The sequence below is a fragment of the Lolium rigidum genome, chromosome 5 (assembly GCF_022539505.1).
Source record: "Lolium rigidum isolate FL_2022 chromosome 5, APGP_CSIRO_Lrig_0.1, whole genome shotgun sequence".
Taxonomy (NCBI): domain Eukaryota; kingdom Viridiplantae; phylum Streptophyta; class Magnoliopsida; order Poales; family Poaceae; genus Lolium; species Lolium rigidum.
In genome coordinates this window covers 101,781,094-101,804,478 of record NC_061512.1, presented here as the reverse complement: position 1 = coordinate 101,804,478, position 23,385 = coordinate 101,781,094, and the positions used below count along the sequence as shown (strand labels likewise).

General features: G+C 48.4%; 2 protein-coding genes and 1 long non-coding RNA gene across 3 annotated transcripts; all 3 read right to left on the bottom strand.

Moving 5' to 3' along the window:
* Positions 1-4,603: 4,603 nt before the first annotated feature.
* Positions 4,604-8,199, bottom strand: LOC124652440 (WD repeat-containing protein 44-like). Its single transcript, XM_047191454.1, has 8 exons — positions 6,847-8,199; positions 6,371-6,736; positions 6,210-6,297; positions 5,967-6,124; positions 5,814-5,865; positions 5,649-5,731; positions 5,470-5,563; positions 4,604-5,388 (listed from the first exon to the last, which is right to left on the bottom strand). The coding sequence occupies exons 1-8, from the start codon at positions 8,089-8,091 to the stop codon at positions 4,844-4,846; spliced, it is 2,631 nt and encodes an 876-aa protein (XP_047047410.1). The 5' UTR covers positions 8,092-8,199; the 3' UTR covers positions 4,604-4,843.
* A 308-nt stretch (positions 8,200-8,507) lies between these two features.
* LOC124652441 (dynamin-like protein ARC5) lies at positions 8,508-19,660 on the bottom strand. The gene is made up of 17 exons (XM_047191455.1): positions 19,192-19,660; positions 17,868-18,032; positions 17,611-17,733; positions 16,253-16,474; positions 15,211-15,344; positions 15,029-15,121; positions 14,364-14,427; positions 14,055-14,103; positions 13,882-13,964; positions 12,894-13,051; positions 12,753-12,813; positions 12,336-12,398; positions 12,157-12,257; positions 9,456-9,513; positions 9,053-9,376; positions 8,799-8,963; positions 8,508-8,710 (listed from the first exon to the last, which is right to left on the bottom strand). Exons 1-17 carry the CDS (start codon positions 19,564-19,566, stop codon positions 8,645-8,647), a joined length of 2,304 nt encoding a protein of 767 aa, XP_047047411.1. The 5' UTR covers positions 19,567-19,660; the 3' UTR covers positions 8,508-8,644.
* Positions 19,661-20,315: 655 nt separating this feature from the next.
* On the bottom strand, positions 20,316-21,599 carry LOC124656720. The gene is made up of 3 exons (XR_006988769.1): positions 21,512-21,599; positions 20,591-20,660; positions 20,316-20,346 (listed from the first exon to the last, which is right to left on the bottom strand). It is a non-coding gene; the product is annotated as an uncharacterized LOC124656720 (long non-coding RNA).
* Positions 21,600-23,385: the final 1,786 nt, after the last annotated feature.

Sequence of the window (23,385 nt, the reverse complement as noted above, 5' to 3'; positions counted from 1 at the left end):
ATTGTACCTTTTGGTGCATGTCGCGCTGTGCTGTACTTTGTATTACCAATGTGTGTACCAAAACCTAGTTTGTATGCATAATTATTGTACACCTCTTTTGCTTCTTCTATATCATCAAAAGTCATGCCAACATATGGTACCATAGGCTGGGACAATATCTCTTCATCATAATCCTGAGCTACACTTGCAGCAGAACCAGCTTGCCCACTGTGAGGTCCTGGTACAAATTTTCCAGCAAGACATCGCTTCAGTGCGTAACTTGTTTCTGATGCAGCATTGTTCAGATCAAAACCCCTCAAGATGCTGTCAGCAACAAAACCCTGCATGTATGCATAATCCTAAGATACACTTGTTCAAGTCATTTGTCTAAAATGTAGCGTCAACTGAATCACAGTATTATGCTAACAATAGTTTTTCTACACCATGTAGCATCAAATTATTCATGCATACTAAAATGTAGCATAAGTATTTTTTCATGCACACTTAAATTTTGTTTGTACATTGCTACATTTTTATTTTGCAATTCTAATTCAATGTGTAGCAAGTGTAGCAACATTTCAAAGTAGCACCATATTTCAATAGTTGTTAGCAATTGCTGCACAATCTATCAACAATCCAGGAGCAGCACCAGAACAAATCACTAGCATTATCAAATGTAGCACTATCTTTTAGCAAAACTATCAGATGTAGCAAATATAACACTGCATAGTCCATCAAATCAATCAATTAGCTACCCCAGTTGGCATACGTAGCAGAACCATATGTAGCAGAACCATAGTGATTTGCAAATCAAATCACCGATGGAGCATCTAAGTGCCGTAGCAAATCAAATCAAAGTAGCAAAAAAAAAATGGAAAAATTCGCGGAAATACACTCACCGATGGAGCAGCTTCTTCAATCTACGGGTCATGACTGAAATACACAGGAGGGTTGTTGTAGGTACTTCGATTTGGTTGCGCCGACGGAACTCCGGCGCCACCGCTCGAGGATCCCGTCGGAAAACGACGGCCCAGATCTGGATTTGACGAGGAGCTCGATCCAACCTGTGCAGCACGACTAGGTTCTCCGTTTGGGTAGAGGACGGATCTCAGCAGGTGCGCCATCGACGCGCGCTGCTCTGCTTTGATTGTCGCCGACTAGTCGGGCGCCGTCTCCGCCGACGGCGTCGCGGGAGCTTTAACCTCTCCCCAGCCCGAAGGACGTGCGGATTCCTGTGTTTGCTACAAACGGATAAGTTGTTGCTACAAATGCATGCATGGTAGCAAAAGCGGGAGAAGGTACCGTTTCGATCATCCAACGGCTGTTATTTGCTATATCCAACGGCTGCCGATCCAGGGGATCTGAAATTAGATCCCCCGGAGGACGCTCATCGCGGGCCAATAATACTAGATGGAGATGCGTATACGTGGGCTAAGTCAACCAGAAATCTGAGACGTACCTAAAACACGATCCAACGGTTGGGCACCCGGGGACGGAGATTTGATCCCCGGGGGACGCTCAGCATTGCCCATTAATAAAGCACCACATGCTGTTGTTTCCCTTAAAAAAAAGCATTTGGGCCATGTGAGTGCACGTATGGCAGGTAACTGGCCGTCTGCAAAGTAATTAAGCCGTTGAATCGGTGTACCGCGCGGAAACTTCTGCAAAGGGGGCCGCTGCAGTCCGCGTGACTCTTCTTCTAGTTCGCGTCGTCAAGTCGGGACGGGATCCTCTAACGTTGAGCTACAAAGTCAGGTAAGCTACAGTAGCCTAACTTCTGTTCTTCCTAATTGTATGATTTTGGATTAAAACAACTTAAATTATTCAACGTAATACAAATTTATATTATGCATTGAGATTAACTACATGCAGGTAAAATTAAGGTGTAATAAAATTTAGTTCAAACTTTTGTAGCAACAGTAATTATCTACAGTACTTAATTGCATCACAAAATATGATACTCATTACTACTGTGCTCTGACTTTACCACACTATTTTCACTGACTTTGCTCCTCAACGTTAGAGGAGCCAGTTCCCGTCAAGTCAATGTCTCACAAGCCCACAGTCCCTGCGTGCTCAGATGAAGTTCTATTTTGGTTGACCGTATGCTCAGAGGAAGTTCTCGTCTAACAAACAAAAAAGAGGAAGTTAGCTCCGTGGTGAGGGTACTCCACATATTGCATCGGCAATCCACATCTGCGCTGATCAATAGCAGCTTCTGCTGGTAAGTTCATCAGATCACTCCCTCGTGTTCTTAATTAATTTCGCGGATCTGGTTTTCGATTTGTGGCCAAAACTTCCTCCATTTTGCATCGTCGTAGAGAAATGAGCTACTGCCTCTCCGTTTACCAAATCGAACTTTCCTCCCCCACAGCACCATCAAGCCTTTGCAAGAACGAGAAGAGATAGCAAGGCATGGAAGACGAGAACACCGGATCACGAGCCAAGGTTCCGGCGAAGAAGCCACCTCGCGAGCGCAAGAAGCGGTCTGCTGTTTGGGTTGACTATGAAGTTTCCATCAATGGAGATGGGAAGAAGATAGCAAACTGCAAGAAGTGCCGTCAAGAGCTCGTCGCCGAAAGCACAGACGGCACCAGCCATCTGAAGCGGCACCAGAGGACCTGCCCGCGACGGGAAGACGGGGCACCACCGCCTGTTGCCGCTCTGTCGACTATAACCGCAGCGCCACCTATTGCCACTAGTGCACCACCTGAAGCATCGAACTGTGGTAATCCTGCTGATTCGGCGTCAGCTACTGCGGATCTTGCTATTCCCCCTGCCGCATCACCGCCTACTCCTGCCCCGCCACCTATTGATGGTGGACAGGCTGAATCATCCAACTGCAGTAAGGCTGCTGATTGGGAGGAAGCTACTGCCGATCTGGCCAGAATGATTACGTTACATGGGTACGACCCCTCCATTGTTGAAGACAGCTATTTCAAGAGCTTCGTGCGCCGATTGAATCCTGATTTTCAGGTGCCCTCGCGAGCTGCCATTGAAGATATCTGCGATGGTGTTCAGGATGATGCAGACAGAGTTCTGCAGTCGGTACTGGAACGCAATTCTAAGATGGTCAATCTAGCAATTGATAGAACTGAAACCGCCCTAGGGCAAGTCCTATATGTTGCATGCCACTTCATCGATGATGATTGGAATAGTCGTCAGAAGATCGTGCATGTTAATATGGATGTACCTGAGGGTATGGAACCCATGCCACTATTCGTTTGCGGGTATAATCTCCGCAACGGGCTGCACCTCGATTTATTGGGTGATAGTATTCTATATGACGAACCTACTATTGGTGATACGGTTTTCAGCAGGAGGATCGGGACAGTCGGTGATCTGGAGGACTACTTACTGGATACAGAGCAAGAGATTTTGTACGACACCACTCATTATGATGTGCTTCAGACGGTTGCCAGCTGTGTTCACAACAGAGTAGACTATTTCCCGTTGACGGATTCTGTAACTAGACAAGAGCGTGAACAATTCTATTCACGGAATGGTCTCGATCACATTCTGCCATATGACAGAGAGTGGTATGCATGCTATTGTTCACTGCTATTAGCTCTCCAGTCTGGTTCTTATTTTTGTTTTCTTGCTAAGCAAATGTGCCATGTCTGGGGAGAAATACATCGTGCCACTAAAACCATCTCTGATCCTAACCATCCAACTTCAAATATTGTCCTCCGTGAATTATTCAAGGTGAGAGAAACTCTGCACTGTGGAATAGCAAAATTTAACGGACATGGGGCAGTTCTTTATGATGACATCTGTGTAGTACCTAAGGATGATATTGTTGCTGATCTTGTAGAAGCTGAAAAGATTTTAGTTCAGGGATTAAAAGAGATATATCTTCAGTGGTCCATACCACTTGTGCTAGACCCCAGATACAAGCTCAAGTATATCAGGTTCGTTTTCAGTAGGGTGTTCAGTTCCGAGGCGGAAGAACACATCTCCAAGATAACAGGAAAAATCGAATATCTCTTTTCCTGGTTCGGTGGGGATGTTAGTGAAACAGACGGTGAAGATCATTATACTGAGATGACCAGTGCTGCCAGTGCCCATCAATTAGATCAAGCATGGGGTGAGCATCGGCGGAGTTCGGAGGCAACGAAAACAGAACTTGATCGATACCTGGAAGGTCCTCTTGTTGACGAGACAGACGATTTTGAGATTCTCAACTGGTGGAAGCTCAACAGCTACTTGTACCCGACGCTGGCTTTGATGGCAAGGGCTGCTCTGGCCATGCCCACGTGCAGGAAGCCATCTTCTGAACTAATGTCCCAAATTACTAGCAGGATTCGTGGTTATTCCAAAGGGAAACTGAGGTATTGTAAAGTGTAGGGGCCTCTGTGCTGTGGTGTTTTGATTTACTTGTTTAAATTGTCAGACTGAAAATTGAATGTTGACTCGCATCTCCAGCATTAGCTTTCTCAGTTTTAAGCTAAGGGATTTGTTCATCTACTTGTTGAAAAAAGAGGAGAAAATCTCTGGAAGTGGATCGTGCAAAAATTGAACAGACTCGGCAGGCTTGACGCGCACAAATGTTTCAAACGGGGGGATCGAAAGACGTTCTACATGCTCAACCAAACTTACCCCCACGTGTATACTCCTTGGTACAAATGCAAATATAGCAAATCTCATTAGTTTCATGTGTACATTTTTTAATTGTTGCACTAACTTAGCTAGCTACATATCCAAATTGTCCATCCTACTTGCTGATCCTATGCGTATAATCTACCTGAAACGAGTCACATACAAAATCGTTAAGGCAGTTGCTCAGATTTTCTTCGTCCGCGTAGAATTTGCTAAGTTAATTTGCATCTTGAAAAGATTTGCCTCTGAAAATCCTCAGCTGTACTCAGTAGAAGAGATTGCCCTGGCCTTTGATCCTGAACGGCATGCCGAAGTTCTGGTACACCCTGATCTCGCCGCCCAAGGTGGCCGTCACCACCACCAGGCCCCACGCATTGCCGCTGTCGCCGCTCTTGCCGCCGTGCCGCGCGTCCCCCGCCGCGGAGCCTAGCGGACCGGAGTGCGGCGAGGGCGCGGCGGGGCTGGTCAGCTCGCCGCTCTTGCTCACGTCCGGCGCCTTGGCGGCGTGGCTGGCCATGGTGCACACCTCGTCGTTGCACGACATGCCGCCCTGGTGCGACTTCGGGCTTCCCGGCAGGGACGGCGAGTGGGTCCACGGGACGGCGGCCGAGACGTCCTTGCAGTAGAAGTTCTCGTAGGAGCGGATGGTGCACCACGTCTTGGGCTTCATGCCGATGCCGATCGCCGCCGCGGCGGGCGCCGTCCGGGTGGTCTTCCAGATGTAGACGTGCGAGTCCTCGCTCGCGCACACCACGTACCGCCCGTCGGAGGTGTACGCCGCCGCGATCTGGCTGCTCGTGTTCTTGAACCCTGCATTGGTTTCGGTTTGCGACGTCTTCAGCGCTGCGAATAGTTTCTCGAGACTGAGTTCGTCGGTCGGCTGTTACCTACCTCTGAACTTCTGGACCAGGGTGACGCCGTCGAAGACGCGGATCTGCGAGTCGGCGGAGGTGACCAGCACTTCAGACGAGTTCCCCGGGGAAAACTGGAGGGTGTCCACCGGCACGAAGATGAGTACATTACATACATGGTACTGTAAAAAAACAGTCAGAATTTGTGCTGCATACAACCTGGAATCCGGTGATCTTCTTGGCCTGCGACTTGCGCTTCTTGGCGTCGATCTCGATCTGCGACTCTGCGCTCAGCTTGCAGTCTGCAATAGCCACGCCACACAATTAAGCCAACGTTTGCACCTACTGTTCGACACAATTACATGGATGCGATACTAATCGTACCAGCCGTCTTGTAGAACCGGCAGCTCCCCTGGTGTGATCCGATGATGGCGCCCTTTGGTTGTTCATGTCAACAATCAACGACGGCATGTTAGAAACAGAAATTGGTGCGATGTCTCGAGAAATGTCAGCGAGTGAGGCCTGGCGGCGGCATACCTGGCCGTCGGGTGTATAGGAGGTGGCGGTGACCATCTCATTGACGTCGGTCCAGTCGACGACCTGCCGGTTGGGGATGCTCCACAGCCGCACCTTGGCGTCCAGCGAGCCACTGATGAAGTACCGGTCGTCCACCGGGTTGAACTGGATGCTCGTCACTGCAATGGCACGGCTTGTGTCAGTAACAAGAGCAGAACGCATCAGAGGTTGCCATGGCGATCCGAATTGGTCGTGCTCACTCACCGTAGTCGCTGTGCGAGAACTTCTTGAGGCAGGCCTTGCTCGTCGTGTCCCACAGCCGCACCGTCTTGTCCATCGACGACGACAGCAGCTGTGGCGAGAATAAGCAGTGTCAACAAGTGTTTGTAGCTGATCAGAGAGTGACTCGTATAACGTGCAAAGACCTGATCGGACTTGGACCAGGTGAGGTCGAGCACGTCGTCTTCGTGGCCCTCGAGAACGCACAGCGGCTGCTCGGCCAGCGCGAACACCTTGTCGGGGACGACGAGGTGCTCCGGTAGCGCGTCCTTGGCGGTCTTGCCGCCCTTGGTCGTCGACTTCTTGGACAGCGCCGGCGTCGCCCCGTCCGCCGTCGTGCCACCGCTAGGCAGCGGGGGCAGGGACCCGTCCTGAGGAACGGAGCCCGCCGGCGCGCTGGTCTCCACCACCTCCCACACGCGCACCACGCTGTCCTCGCCGGCGCTCGCGAGCCGCCGCCCGTCCGCGCTGAACTTGATGCTCCATATGGATCCCTCGTGCGCCTGGATCTCCTGCGAGTCGCACATTTACACGGTGATGATTGACAGCAACTCACACAATGACAGGATTCAGTTAACGTCTCTGTGTGCAGCACTGGTCAATTGCTAGTTCTACCGAGTACCTGGGACATGTAGAGGCCAGTGAGCTCCTTGCTCGACTTGCCGTAGTTCTGCACCTTAAGCTTCTCCGAGGACGTCGAGGCGGAGGACGATGGTGGTGGCACGGTGGCACCGGCGTTGCCCTTTTTTGGGGAGGCGCCTGTCGTCGCGGCGGGGGCCGGCTTGCTGCTGCCGTCCTTTTCTTGGATGAAGGCGCCGATGGCGACTGACTTGATGTTCTTGAGCCATCCGCCCTTCTTCTTGCTGGCCGACTTGTCGCCCTTGGGCGGCGCGGCGCCGGTGGGCGCCGGCATGGGCGGGCTGTGGTGCTGGCTCGGGCCGCGGCGCATGAGGTGCTTCATGATGGGGGTGTTGCCGATGAACTTCTCGATCTCCTCCAGCCCCATCTGCACGCCGGTCTGGTTCTGGTCCTTGGGCGCAGCGACCACGGCGGCCTCCTTCTCCTTCTCCTGTTTCTTGGTCTGGCCGACGCTCCCGTCCCCACCGTCGCCTTTCCTGTCTTTATCCGCCGGTACTGCTGCCGGCAGGGGCACGCCGGGCTTAGCACGTGTCGCTTTAAACTTGTCGGCCAGCGAGCTGCTGCAGGGGTCGTGCGGGCTGATCAAGGAGCGGGCACGGCGCAGAGACGGCTTCCCCTTGCCGGGCGTGCCGTCTCGCACGGCGAGGAAGCTGTCCGACCGGCGCCGCGTGATCGGCTTGGCTGGCGGCTGTTTCAGCATGTCCCGCGCGGCGGCCAGGCCCGACTTGGGCGGCGCCGGAGCTTTCGCCGTCGCCGCGGCGGCGCTCGGCGCGTCGGGGACCGGCAACGTCGCCGGTGGCAGCGGCTGCTCCTGCAGCTGCATCAACTTCCTGGAGACGCTCCGTGGCACGTCGGCGAAGCGCTTCTTGGTGCTGTGGCGGCGGAGCGCGAGGTCCCGGCTGCTGACCATGCCGAGGCCCTGGTGCAGGCGGCGGCGGCGCTCCTGGATGGACATGGGCTCGTCGGACATCCACATGTCGTACTTGGAGGCGTCCTCCATCTCCGCCTCCTCCTGCTCCTCGTCGTCGTCCTCCAGCAGCACGGCCGCCTGGTGCCTGCGGAAGCTCTGGAACTGGTGGTCGCCCATGGCGGACGAGAAGGAGGCGCGGGCGTCGTCCTCGTCATCCTCGTCGTCGTCGGAGGGGAAGTCGGCGTCGATGTGGATGCCGGACGGCACGCGGTCCAGGCATTGGAAGAAGGCCTCCTTGTCGCCGTCGCCGCCCCTCATCCCGACGTCGCGTTGTTGGTTGTGCCAGATGCACGTAGCATACCACCGTGGTTCGCGCGCGCCGAGAGAGAAGAGAGAGATGGAGGAACGGAGAGGCAGGTGGTGAAGCTGCTGCTAAGTTTAGGTTGCTGATTTGAGAGGTTGGAGATGTACGCTCAGAGGGTGCTTTTCAGGTGGGTTTGTTTGAAAGAGTCGCGACGTGCATGTGCTCCTCAAGACGCACAATTTCACTCTTCAAAACCAAGATGTAGTAAGCCATGAACAATGTATCATGGCATTGCCTTAGTTGCATTTTCTTTCTTTCTTTCATAGCATGCTAAAGTTACTAAGCAACACCCCAAACTTAAACCTTTCTGCAAGGAACAGTTTTCTTGAATCGGTCATATGGAATGATTAGAACCACAAGTACACGTTGACAAGTAGAGCGTACCAAGGAAATGATTCATATTTACTCGTGAAAAAAGGACCCAACAGGAAGTCACACAAGGTGGGCTAGTTTATCTACATACAAAAATACTCTACTTGCACCAAGACTCATCCCTATCCAGGCCTACTATCTAACCTGGAGAGAATTGAGCTTCTTATTTATTTCTCCGAACTTCTCTTTCAAGCGCTTGATCTGAATCCAAGAGCAAAATGTCAGAGGGGAGACTGATATTAAGGTATCTAAGTGGCAAGTGACTATAACGGTTTAAGAGACTCCGTACCCGCTTCAGTTCGACTTCCAGCTCCCGCTTCGTCTGCCCAAGTGAGTGCCGCAGCTGGGTGGCATTGAAGATGCCATCAAGGTCGTCTTCGAAAGCTGATTCAAGGTCTTCTCGTAGAAGCGCCGCTAATTTGTCAACGATTGGCATGAGGAGGAAGCAATTGAACTGCAATTTCACAATCAGCCAAAGCATTATTAGGACATAAAGCGGAAACGTGTGGAATGGCTACAGAGTACAGGGTTTACTGCATAGACCTTTAGTTCTGTAGTGACAAGAAAATGCTCTTTGATCCCATGGAAAATCTGGTGAACCAGTGCATACACAAGTCGCTCAGATGAGGGTGCCAGCCTTCTGTTCCAGAGCGTGCTGTCCAATAGATCGACCAGTCTAGTTTCCGATGCAACACTGGATGGATTTGAATCTGAAGGATGAATAGATCTCAGGTCTCCCTTTGGCCTATCCTGCTTATTGTCATTCAACCCAGAGGATTGCTCATGCGGCCCAGATGAGTGCACAGTATGTGCGTATTGCTCCGGTGCAACAAATGAATCAAGGAAGTGACGCAATCCAGCACGGTTCTATATCCAGTGTAGCATATCATTAGGAATGCCATACAAAAAGTATACTAGCTGTAATCAGTAAGTAAATGAATTTCACCTTGTTATGGAGGGACCAAGTAACATAACGGGTGGTGCTCTCCAAATCTTCCATACATCTGCATTATATATTTGAGCATGCAAATAAACTAGGTCAGCAGATAAAAACAATACTATACAGGAATGCACCTGTGGTACCACAAAGCTTGTAATCCAGCAGTTTTGACGCAAAAATAAATATGAACAACAATTTGACGAAGAATACTACTAGACATATTTATATAAGACAAACATCTGACATCACTTATTGCATTATTGGAAGAGGATTAGTTTAACAGAACAGCATCATAAATTCTACTTCACATATTTACATGAGACAAGTGTCTGACATTATTAATTTCAATATATGCTCTTGAACACACCGAATGTAACGCCCAGACATCAAAAGAGGCAATTGATGTGGTGCGGATATAGCTTGCTAAATCAAAAGGGATCTATTTAACAACCTCAATGAATAACTTATGAAAGAAAGCATGGAGAAAATAACCAGTCGGGGAAGGACTTAGGTATTCCAGTGGTTGCCAGCATTAGTACAATCAGAGCATCTCCAGTCGCGTCCCCCAAACCGCGCCGGATCAAGCGTTTGGGGAACGTGTTTTGTTCGTGCCGCATTTGGGGGACGTCGCTCCCCAGCCGCGTCCCCCAAACGCCTCCCCCAAATGAATATTGGTGCACGAAAATAAAGGTTTTCATTCAATTTTGATTATATATTACAAAGTTTGAATGAAAACGGCTAGATTTCATCTAAACCTAGACTATTGACTGCCCGGCGGTGCGTTCGACGGCCCCGCCCCGTCGTCGCCTCCCCTACGCCGCAGCTCCTCCTGCGCGCGCCTCCTCTCCTTGCGTTCGGCGGTGGCCAGACGGCTCCGCTCCCGCCGCGCGTCCTCCTCCGCCCTCCCCTGCTGCACCGCCTGGAGGGAGAGCTCGACGGCGCGACGAATCTGCGCCTCTTCGCGGGCACGAGCGTCGTCCTGGAGCTTCTTCTCCGACTCGAAGGACTCGACGAGCGCGCGTTGCTGATCGGCCGTCTCATCCGGGTGCAGCCCGTCGTCGTCGGACCACTCGAACTCGTCGTCGTCGTCCTCCTCCACCTCGGTCTCCTCCGCCTCGGCCTCCTCCTCCTCCATTGGAGCATCCTCCTCCACATCTGTTGGCACCTCCATCATCGCCGCCGCCAACACGTCGGCCTCCGACGCCAACTGGTCCGCCCGCCTCCCCCAGATCGCCGCCAGCGCCGCCTCCCGCTGTTGACGCTCCTCCGCCGCCAGCTGCTGCTGGCGCTCGATCGACTCCCGCCGCCGGCACTCGATCGACTCCCGCCGTTCACGGTACGGCGCATCCCGCTCAACGCGCCGGCGCCGGCGCTCGTCAACCCACCGCTGCTCCATCTCCTCCCGTGCACGGCGCCGTCGCGCCACTTGTCCCGTCGAGGCGTCGAACGCCGCAACGGTGTCGCCGCCTGCTGCTCGTGCCACGGCTCGCTGCCGCCGCGGCCTCGTCGGCGGCGGGGCCATGGGCGCGAACGCCGCTAGATCCGCCGCTCGCGCCGCCTCACGGTGCGCCGGCGGGCTCGTCTGCTCCATTGCCTCCCGCCACTACTGACGGTGTGCACGCCACTGCTCTTCGCGGGCCGCGGGGTCGGTGTCGACCTGCGATTCCGGGACTGCAAGTGGAGGAGACGGCGGTGGAGGGAAGTGGCCAGCGCCGGGGCGGTTCGCCATTGCCACTGGTGGTGGAGGAGACGGCGGTGGAGCGACAAGGGCTGTGTTTGTTGCCGGCGGGGTGTGGTGGCTACCATTGAGCCGGAAGACCTTTTATAGACGCCGGCGTCGGGAAGAAAGCGCGGGAACGGGCGAGAAGAGGCGGGAAGATCGCGCGGGAACGGGCGGTGGCGTGCGAACGCCGGCGACGCGTGGAGGCGCTGACGGAGACGTCTCGCCTGCCCCTCCGTCGCCATTAAGGCAAAGATGTCGCCGTGTGTCACTCGCGCGCGAATAACTTCCGTCGCGAGGTAGGCGACGGTTAGGTTAAAATTAAGCGTGCCGGCCGACGGGTCGGCCCCGCCACTCCCCGCCTCGCTTTTCGTTGTGTCCGGCGTGCCCGGAGCGTCCCCTGTGGGACGGGGACGGGCTCAGGGCGCCGGACACCGTATCGGGACGCGCTGGACAAAAATGGTCTTTGGGGGACGCGGCTGGAACTTTTTTTTGGTCCGGCGCGCCCCAAATTGCTTTGGGGGACGCTTTGGGGGACGCGGCTGGAGATGCTCTAAGACCGGAAAACAAGTGTCCGTTATGGCAATTAGATCAGATGTATGTATACTAGGACCAGAAACAGTATCAGGTTTGCCTTTCGCTTGACTAATTATATCCATAAGCTTTACTGAAGGAAATTTACATTTATGCCATGGTTTAGTGTAACTAAGTTAGATAACAACTCCAACGCCTCCTCCTAGATGCATTCATAAATCTTCCCCGCAATAAATAAAAAGATACAGTCATAACTAATAAAATTATGTTTAGTTTAACAGCGCGACATTAAGATGATGAGGGTAGACAAGAGGGAACGTTAGAACATATATTTAATTCAAACAGGCCTCAAGGAGTTAGTTGCAACTGAGTTTGCAATATGATGTGACTAGAGTGCACACAACCAATAAACTGAAAGATAATTCAAGGTAGCGGAATTGAGAGCACTATCACCTTTCACGGCATGATTGCTCAGTGGATTCAGCAAACTTGTCGAAAGCAGCTTGGACACGCTTCACAAGTACATCATGGCTACTAAAGTGTTCAGCATCTTTCTGTTGGAGTTCTATCAGAGCATTAGAAAACACAAAAGCAGAAATGCATGAATTAAATGGTTTGTGGATAGATTCTACCTCCAGCAGAAAAACAGAGATCGGACTCAGTCTCTTCAGTATGTACAACAGCCTAAAACTCAACTGCACCAAACAAAAGAAAAGATATATTTTAATTGAAAGGAACATATTAAAAAGATGAAAGCTCAACCTTATCCAACCACAGGGAATTCAACTACTGTCTACAATTATATCCACTTTCAATTAGTTTCACACGATTTATGTGAAATATTTTTCACATGTTGGTCACAGACTCAGTCCAGAACAGGACGAAGCACTGAGCATGACGAACGTGGTTGGAGATTTCACTGAAACTATAATATGTATGAAGTATAGTGTGAATGCGCAAGTCTGGAATGAGCATCCATGAACAAAGGTGAAGAGGCGCATCTAGACATAGAACACTAATATGCACACACTTGAGGCAAGCTCACCAACCTGATGAAGGAAAGGCTCAAATGTGTCCCGTGCCTTTGCCACAGCAATTACACAAGCAGTCCTAGCAAAACAATGTTAAAAGTGAATAAATATACTATATAATTATAACAGAAACATGTCTGACGTGTGGAAAGAGAATACCTGGAGTAATTCGTCCCATCATGAATATCTTCAACACCACAGGCGTTGACTATTTCCTCCCTAGTAATCGGAGGGCACTTGATACTTCCAACTACCAGACGAAATTCAGCCATTGCCCGATGGTATTGTGCACCACCATAAAGACGCATTCCAGCATTCTGAAAAAAAAAACATAGTATGCATTTGTATGAAAAAAATGCATAAACTCTACTAGTTATAAGAGTACCTTCTACCAAAATACAGTATGCATTACATGAAAAGCTGAGCTTGACTTTCAAGACAAAATGTGGTCAGTTTTTCTTCACAAGAATTTATTTAGGGGATTAAAGGGTTGGCAAGAAGTTACTAAAGTCAAACTAGTCCACAGCAACCCATATTTAACGAGTCAACAGCAACCCATATATCTAATGTGGCACTGCTAACAGCTTCTGGGTCCATTAAGAGCCTCTTAATTAATTAGAAAAACATTTCTGGTACAGCATATTCAAGAGTTTAGTCAAAGACTGCCCCATCTACTCAATCTTCTAAGATGGACTCAACTGTTATAACTAAAAGGGAAATACAAGCCACGTGTCGGCTTCTTCCTTACTGAATGAACTCTGACGCCATTCATGAGAAGAACGTCATCCCAGCCTCCCTAGTGATAACGCGGGAGAGTAGACCAGGAGGATGTTGGGGAAGAGGCTTGGAAATTGGGTGGGTGGGTGGGGGTGGGGCGGATTTGTGAAGGGAAACAGAGAGGGAAGGGTGCAGCAAGGTTCATGCTCGCTGATTCAGTCGAGATGGGATTGGAAGTGCCAAGAGAAGAAGTTTTAAACAATGGCATGTGGGACAATTCTATAAGGTTTTTATATATTTAATCTGCTGAGACATCTACCATGTTGGCAAAACCGCCTTAAAAGATTGGGACGTTAAGTTCAGGAAAGGCTAGTAGACCCAACGCAACCACAAAAATTAAGGGGAGCAAACACACTAGAAAAGAACTTACAGGCATCATCTTGTTCGGGAGCTGGAAATTCTCACTTCCAGTAAATGTTCCTCCATTAACCCTCTCATTAATTAAAGTTTCTCCTAAAGGCCCAACAGTTCCAAGAGATTATTACCAAAACTACAGTTAACAATAACCTCTATCTGAAAATGAACCAGAGATAAAACACCCACCAAACTTATCAGGAGGAGCCACCACCATGCCTTTCAGTAGCAAGGATAACTGAAACACAGAGATAATAAATCAATCTTCAGATTTATATCCCGCATTTTTAGTCCTGAGCACTATATTCACTGAAATTTTCAGCAACATATATCTCATGAACATACATTAAAGAAAAGGTATGCTCCATTACATGTATAGAAATATACTGCAACCTAGAAGAAGTATAGCTACTTTTTTTTCGTCCTTATAATGCATGAAAAATTCTTTATTCAAATTAAGCTGATACCCAAACAGTATTGTGCTAGAGTAATAGGCACCTTCGTCAAAAATGAATCATGGAACAGGCGAGCTTTCTCCTTCAGTTTTGCTTCGTTCAAATCACTGTCCAGATGCAGATAGCATTAGCCGGATATAGCAGGCATCTTGAATGAAAAGCTTGGCAACAAAGCACATAAGGGCAGAAAGAACAGACAGCTTTAGTAGTGTACTCTCATAAACTTGGTACTTCAGATAACCTGTTCTGTTGTATGGGAGGGGGATTGGAACATAGTTTTGTGCCTCTTTTCTTTATTAGCAATGTGCACATGCTCCTAGATGGACTAATTTGTCACTTTCACGAAATGTTAGGGGCATTATACTGAATTGTTGATGCAGCGCCAGCAGCGAACGTGCACACAAGGCTGGCTTGCAATTATCGGAGAAGAAAAGAGTTCTTTTGCAAGAGTGGAGAGGAAAATAGTTCATTCATCAACTCCATTTATAGTTGTATATAAGGTAAGCCTCCAATAGGAAACTGGACCCAAGTAGTTTTAGGGGGATTAAATCTAGATTATAGGGCCACTTAAGTGCTTCCTTTCATTTCTGTTGGGTTTCATATCTAGCCTACCCCAACTTGCTTGGGAAAAAAGACTTTGATGTTGTTGTATAGGGCCACTTAAGTGCAGTAAACTACGGACATACTTGCTGACAATCAAGGAATCACCTGATTTCTTGTGTGACTTTGCGTAACTTCCTCGATGCAGCGCGATGTTCCTTCTCAAGAAGTGGAATAATTGATGGAACACTCTCAATGTACCTTGTTCATATTAATTTGTATTACTCCTAGATACAAAGAACGATAAAAAAATTATATGCTCTGCCTCTGCAAATAATGTACAAGAATACCTGTTCTGCAGCAATTCTTCCAAAAATAATCTCAAGTTACTCACTCCCATCCTATTCTTCTCCTCCCTTGTAAGTGACCTTCCTAGCTTGTCTTCAAGAGATGTAACATCGTCCAACTCTCTAAGTGATATCGCCTGCAGAACTTAGATACATTAGATGCCTTTCAAGGATACAGTGAACACAAAAGGTATTGGATAAGTACCCAATACATATAGGACAAAACGTAAACGAAATTTGCTACAAGTGCTGACAGAGAAGAATCCTGGCAAAAAGGTGTTCCTTAACATGGACATTAGTGTCCTATAAAGCAGCTCTCCTTTTGCTGCTAGGCTGCAAGATTACATCTGATCTTACTTAGCACTAATAAATGATCCAATTAGTGATATGACTCATTAGATCCACAGCCAGATCTTGAGCACAATCTATTTACGTTTTTGAACTCTGCAGATGGCAGTGCTGCAGTAGAAATCAATTCATAACTGATTCTCCTGAGATGTCTTGATCACATAGAGCTATGTAGAAACATGGAAGCATACTTTAAGGCGGTATGGGTTAGGGGAAGTTTAGAAACAACCTTATAGCTTATAATAATCAAATAGAAGTTGGTCTAGATTATGGGAACAAAAAACTAACAGATAACTGCACAACTTTTACCTAAAATTTAAATTCTCTCTAACATGATTCTACATATTTCTACTGTGTCACATCATGTGCAAGGGAAACAATCTATATGGATGAATGACACATTTCCAGCATGACCTTTGTCCAGTTGACTGTCTGGAGCCAGATTTTACTATAAAAAGTGTGGAATCAGATGACCAGTTGGCTTTCCAATACATAGGTAGAAAACTTGCATGCGGACTTTAAACTAGTTCACAGCAGGTAAAAAAAAGGCAAGATAATGCTCTGCAGATCTGGAATGCTGGCATTACCTTCTTAAACTGTTCATTTGATCTGAAGACAGCTTCATGGCAAGCTCACAGAAAACTCCAAATTCACGAGGGGAAAAAAATCAAGACCTAAGGATCTGTAGTAGCATTACCTTCTTAAAGTCTTCATTTGATCTGAAGACAGCTTCATGGCAAGAACCAACTCTCCCAGAAGGCACTGATGTGAAAAAGGGAGAATCTCCCAATAAGGAACCATCTAGAACACAAGTTGGTGGGTGAAGAAACACTTCAACATCAGAGGCCCGTGCGAATTGCGGAATTTTCGTGTCAAGTTTTGTGGAGACTAGGACAGTCCTTGCAAGATCAGGATCAACCTGCAGTATCAAAAAAGGAACACAACGTAGCTGAAATGCATCACCTTCTTAGTCAACAAAGGATTAAATTAACTGAATACTCTGATTGAAAATTAGAGCTTAGGATAGTCAATGCATTTTTACTTAAGCACAGTAACCTAGTAAATGAGATGCAGCTCGGCAAGAGCTTCAGGAGTTTTTGTAGTAAAGCCTACCTACACGAGACTAGTATGTATGTGGTTACTTGTGAATAGTGGAGTGCTCTCAGTAAAATATTTATTATATGTTCTGCTAAAAAAGTTTGGATGGCCATATAGAAGTTCTGGTTTATGGAAGTACCTCTGAGGATACAGTCTTGTATGGTTAGCTTTTAGATAAAGCATAGCATACTCACCGAGGTAACTTGTTAAAATGAGGACGCACAGGTAGCCCTATGTTTAAGTTGTAGTTCACATGAATTAGTAGATTATAAAATCATTTATTTTTGAAATTTGACTGTGCAATAGCTAAGTATACTTGTCCTGTAGTTAGCTGTGCTTCTGATATTACTCTCATGCCTAGTTCTTCGTTTACTTTCTGTACTTGGGTCTAGAACTTCCCATTTGATTTGTTCAATTTGGAAGACTAGGAATGGTGCCTGTTTTCATAAGATTTTGCCACAGGATCCTAGTAATGTAATTTTCCTAATTCTTGCTGAAAATCTTCTAGGATTTATTTTCACAAGAAAGGATTGTGTAGCAGGGTGGCTTTTGAGGTGTTCAAACGGAGACGGGGATAGGGTCCAATGGTTCTCAGGTTTGAGGATGGTCAAGAAGGTTCTGTGTTTCTGTCACGGGTGTTAGGAAGTAGCAGACTTCTAGTTTGTTTGGATGTACCAGTTTATCAAGTTTGTAATAATAAGCCTAAGTCTGTACTTCCTGTTTGATGATTCCTGGTCGGAGAACAGATAGTTTGCTATCATTAGTAGAATTTGCTGGATTACAGAGAGATGTTCCTTGTTATCCCTCATAACTATCCCGGCATTGTTATCAGCTCACAGCAATGAAACTGGAATCAATAAGCTCCTTCATTCGAAAAAAATGAGATACAGCTAGTGTGGATTCATGCAAGTATGTTGTACGTTACCTTTCCATGAAATAAAGTTTAAGGGAACAAACCTGCATCACCACTCTCCTTGTAGTTGCATTGCTCCAATCACTACAATCTTCAAGGCACAGAATTATGGTTTCTTTATGCTGAATTTTCGCACGAACAAGGGCCTCAACAGCACAAGCCTGACTCTGCAAGTTGCTTTGTAAATATTAGAGTGTTGAGGAGTCCATATGATCACAGTAAAAGCGAAGTTTCCGTGGAAAACATAAAAGGCTACAAAGGCAAGTATGAACTGATAGAAAGCAAATGGATAAGAGAGTACCTGCAGAACTCGGTTTTTACGGCCAGGAGCTGCAAGAATGAGGCCTGGAGTGTCAATAATGGTGAGATTGGGGCAATGCTTGTATTCTATCCTTATTATAATTTCCTTCGCTGAAAACTGGGACGGATCATTCTCCAGCCTCTTGTTTTCAGCTTCAATATATGCCTGCAAGTAGTTGTTCTTATGAAATGATATTGACATGCGGTGGTAGAGGTTCGGTCAATAAATCATTTAATGCCACAGTTCAGTCTTATCAATGTTTCAAGTTCACAATACCAGCAAGATGATGTATTCGTTTCCTACGAAACTATAATGCAACACAAAAGTACTGCGTGCTTTGCTTGACAACCACAGCAATTGGGTCACGTCATCTATCAGGTTGTTGCATAGACACTGCGTAGTTTATACACCTCCCATCTACAGCAAGTCAACAAACTAGTACCTGTGGATTCACTCTACTAAATAAGGCTATGCCTTTTGAAAGGTCTTTTTAAAAGGTATAGGTAGTTAATCCGCTAACATTTCGTCGTTTTCCTGTTTTAACTAGCCATTTAATAAGCATATAAATGTCATTTTACACATTTACATGACATATACTAAAGGCATTTTGGCAAACGACCAAAGGGAAAAGGTCAATGATTATTCAGCGCATTATAACATTAAAAATACAAAGTATACTCCAACCAAGATGCTCATTTAACATTTAATGATTCTCATCATTCTTAACACATATATACCATGGGTTAGAAGATGAACAATGACAGCATCAACTTTGAAGTATTTGGCAAGTACAAGCATATGACATTGGTCAAATATTTTTCCTATATGTATCCAGGGAAAAAACTGTATGCTTATTTCGTTAGTGCAAACATATGTTTTCTGAATTTAAGTAGAAGTAAAATCTTTATATGAGATTGTTGCAAGCGTACTCACGGTGTAAAAACTAAAAAGTGAGGTGACCATTCATTAACTTTTTACCGATATTTAGATAACTGATTTTATTGCAATGAGTTATTTAGATCATCAATAGACTATATAACCCTTATTCATTCACGAAATTAGCTACCTACACATTAGTTATAATCTCAACACGCACAATGGAGATGTATAGAGTCTGAACTTAGCTAGGTTACTAGTTACTAGTATGTAGTTGCAGGCAAAATATAACACAGAAGTTGTAATAATCACATAAAATGAATAAGGTTCATGATACTAGCAATGACACAAACATATACGGTGCAATGCAAAAGCGCCATCAGGATAGATAGAACATACGCCAGCAGCAGGCATATCCGGAACCACATGTGCTCATCGATGAACGAACCTGGATGTCGGCGAGTGGCATTGCGCAGTCAGCGGCCCCGGTGTCGTCCTCAGCATCCCCCTCGCCCGAGCCGGCGAGGAGTCGGCAGTTGGGGGAGTGGCAGCTCGGGTTGAAGCGGAGGTGGAGCGCGATTGGTCGACGCGTCTTGGTGCCGCCGCCGACGTGGTTGAACTGGAACCCCATCAGCGCCTCGACCAGCGCGCTCTTCCCGTCCGTCTGGTGGCCGACCACCACAACCGCCGGCGCCGGCACCGCCGCGCCACCCAGCTCGGCTGCCAGGCGCTGCAGCTCGTTGTACGCCTCGTAGAGGAGCTCCCGCGCCTCCTCGTCCCCCTTTTTCTCCGGCGAGAGCGGCTCCGGCGGCGGCGTCGCCATTTGTGAGAATGGTTTTCGTGGGGTTTTGGATTGAGGAAGAGAATGGAGAATGGTGACGGTAGTTCGTGCGTTATCTCCTTTGTTTTTTCTATTACTAGATGATCAGGTGCGTCCCGGCGCAGAGGTAAAAGCGAGACAGTAATGTAGCCATAAGTTTTAATCGACTAAGAAGTAGTGTTATTAGGCAGGGATCAGTTCACTTCTTGATATCTCTGGAAACATCTGAGATAGCAGAAGTTTAATTCAGATTAAAGCAATATTGTCACTGTCCACTAAAGGGATACTATTATACTTTAAAAGGACAACACGAGCAAGCATGTAACTACTGTCCTCCCATTCATGAGCAAGTCTGTGGCTGCGGAAAGTGCCCAACTTAGATGATTGCATCACGAGCTCTGGACGCCACTCAATGTACTGCTCAGCTTCCGTGTGAATTTGTTATATAACAGAAAACAAAAACCTGCCGAGCCCACGCAAGATGCATCTACTGAAACTTAGTATTACACATCAAAGCATGGAAATGACATTCATATGAGAGCCACTGCACAACGACATTCATATGAGCTTAAACTTGAATTCAAGGAGAGATTACCAGTGCCACAATCATCACCCCTTTATTTATGGCTTAGTACAATTGATCAATTGAATTTCAGTTTGCAATAAAAGTACTTAAGTCCAGATTAACGCTTCAAGATTACCAATGTCTTGGCACACTTACCAAAGATGAACAGGAGTATCCCGACTTGTGCCCCCATCCAAATCTTCCAAAGCCTCCAGTGTCTACACAAACAAAGAGCAAAAGCCCCAAATCAGCTCACCCGATTCACCAAAAAAACAAACAAATTAAAATCGAAGTACACAAACATGCACTATAGTGGGCGAGCATGCAAGAAACAGAAACCGGGAGCAGCACAAGAAGCCTCTGAAGAAAATAAGGTGTCTCATGTCAAGGAAAAACCCCAAAACTGTGGGTGCCAAGACATTCCTAAATACATATATGATATCAAATAGCTGAGAGATTTACCAGCTCATTTTTTTGGAAGGACTTCAGAAGTCGGTCTCACATTCATATCCATCATCCAATCCTGAATAGTCTACAAAAAGTAAAGATTAATAAACAAACAATTATAAGCATGACCTAACCCGAAAAACCTATGTAAATATGTAATATATTGCAATAGAAGTATATTAAAATTTAAAACTATCTGGACAGTTATGGAGGCACTCAGGGTGTATTGTATAATGCTAGCCATCAAATATATATTCGTCTAAGGGAATCCATTGGCACCTTCTTTCTCGCCAACTGGCAGCCAGCCGCCAGGTTTTTGAACTATTTCATATGCAAGAATAAGAAAAGAAAATTAGCAGCCAAATGAGGACTACAACTAAGAAGTCTAATTCTTCCATCTGACCAACTATTGTGGTACATAAGCTACTCAACAAAATAGTTTCAACCATGCATTCAAGATCTGTAGGTGTACCATTCTCTTGCAGAAGTATCACTTTATGCAGCAATTGGAATGCCACCAAAACACTACACCTAAAGCATTTACTAAATGGTAGGGCTAGAGTAAATAATGCCTACACCTTACTTTGAAAGAATACTATCCCAAACAAACATATACACCTGCTATAAATTTATCAGCAGACTCTGGGAGAAGCAACAAGCAGTAGCCAAGCTTGGCAGCAGCAGAACCAACAACACACATCGACACTAAAGACATATTCAACCAGCAGCACACACATCTAGCAGCACGAGTAGTGGAAGTAGCCCACAAGCACATAGCACATAGCATAGTACCAGCAACAAAATAGAGGGTAGACCGATAGAGGATGCAGGAGCTCACCTGCCTGACGGAGTCGTCATTATCATTCTTCAGTCTACAGCAGGTCATGGCCATCACTGCCAGATCGGGAAATACATGAGCTAGGATTAGGATTTTACCTGGTACATGTTGGGATGTGACGCTCCCCGCTGCAGCTGGAGCTCGTCTGCGCCCGCCCCTGTCCAAGGTCGCCGCGCCTGGCCCTTGCCGGAGCCCAGCGCCCGTCCCTTGCCGGAGCCGGAGCTCTCCGCGCTCGCTCACGGCCGCGCTCGCTAGAGCTAGAGCTCGCTCGCCCGCCTACGGGCGTCCCTGCCGGCCTCCCCTTACCGGAGACGGAGCTCGTCGCGCCCACCCGAGACGAAGCTCGCTGTGCCCGCCCGCTCACGGCCGCCCCCGCTGGAGCTGGAGCTCGCTCGACCGCATCTGTCGCTGCTACTCGACAGAGAGAAGCATGAGGCGGCTGGAGCGACGGTGGTCAGAGCATGGGGGTGGGGACATGCGTGCGGGGAGGTTCCGGCGAGCGATTGGCCGGAAGGAGGAGATGTGTGGATTGGGGAGGAGAAGGGAGGCGGGGATTGGGGAGCGGGTGTGCTCCCGATCTAGGTTTTGAGTGCCCAGATGGGAAAAGGAAGGTGACCGCGAACGAGTGTGGCTGGCTGCCCCCGACCACCGGACCCCGCGCTTTGCCGATCCCACGCGTCATAGACGCACTGGGACATAAACGAGTGAAAAAAGAACTAATAGCATCGTACGGCCTTGGTGACAAGCGGGAGTGAAAATTTGCTGTTCAAGGGCAGACGAACGGCCAGGATTAAATCCCCCTTCAGAGCCCTTGGTTGGCCGGGTTGCCCAGGGCTCTTTCTAGGAGTAATTTATGTGTTCTATTCCTTCTTTTTTTCTTTGAAAAAATATTCTTTCTTTTTCAAAATCCCTGTGATAGTTGAGATGGCCATGGTTGTACTGTGGGTACCATTCTTTTGAACGTGGTAAGAGCATCTCTAACATAGCCCTTATTCTTCCGAACCGAAAAAACTGAGTTCAGTCTCCCGAAAAATAAAAAGCGATCGATTTTTAGCGTGGCGCAGAACAACACCTGTATTCGGAACCGAAAAACGTCGATTTCAAAAATTGCCGGCAAAGTGATCATCGCAAACAAGCAGTAGAACTGAAATTCAAACATATTGATCCATAGTTCGGGTGCTACGATCGGTAGATACATTAAATTTGAGGTGGTCGTCAGCGACCACCTCCAAAACTAACTAATTTCGCCGGCGGCGAGCTACTATACGCGTTGCGGGCAGACTACGCCGACGACGGCCTACTCGGAGTCGAGGTCGACGACCTCCTGCTTCACGCGGCGGACGGTCGCCTCCTTCCGCGCCGCCTCGTACTCCCGCATGGCGCGGACGGCTTCCGCTTCCTCGCGGCGGAAGCGCGCGCGCCTCGGCGGCGGAGATGACGGGCACCTGCTGCACCGCCGTCGCCTCCTCGTCGTCGTTGAGGACGAAGTCCCCGGACTGCAGCTGGAGGGTGCACACCGGCACCTCCTCCTCCGGCACCTCCTCCTCCTCCTCGTCGTCGCTACCGTCGGAGGCGGGCCACCACAGCGCACGGCCGGGCGTGGCCGAGGACGACCCCTCACCGCTATTTGCATAGCGCGCGAGCTTCCCCGGCGGCGTCAGACCCCAGTTGGTCCAGCGCCGCACACTCCGCTTCCGAGCGCCCTCGCTGCGGTTCCATTTGCGTCGCTCGGCCTCCGACTGGAAGACGGGGGGGCGGAGAGTTGCTCCCGCCAATCCGCCCGCGTCCCCTGCCTCCGCTGTTCGCCCCGGCCATGCGGTCGCGGTGGTGCTGGAAAGAGAGGAGAAGCGGCGGCGGTGGCTCCGCGATTGCTCGCCGGAAGTCCAACCGTGCGCGCGGCGGAGGGGGCGGGGGCGGCGGAGGGAGTAGGGTTTTGGAACGCAACTCCCCTCCACGGCATGTATATATACGG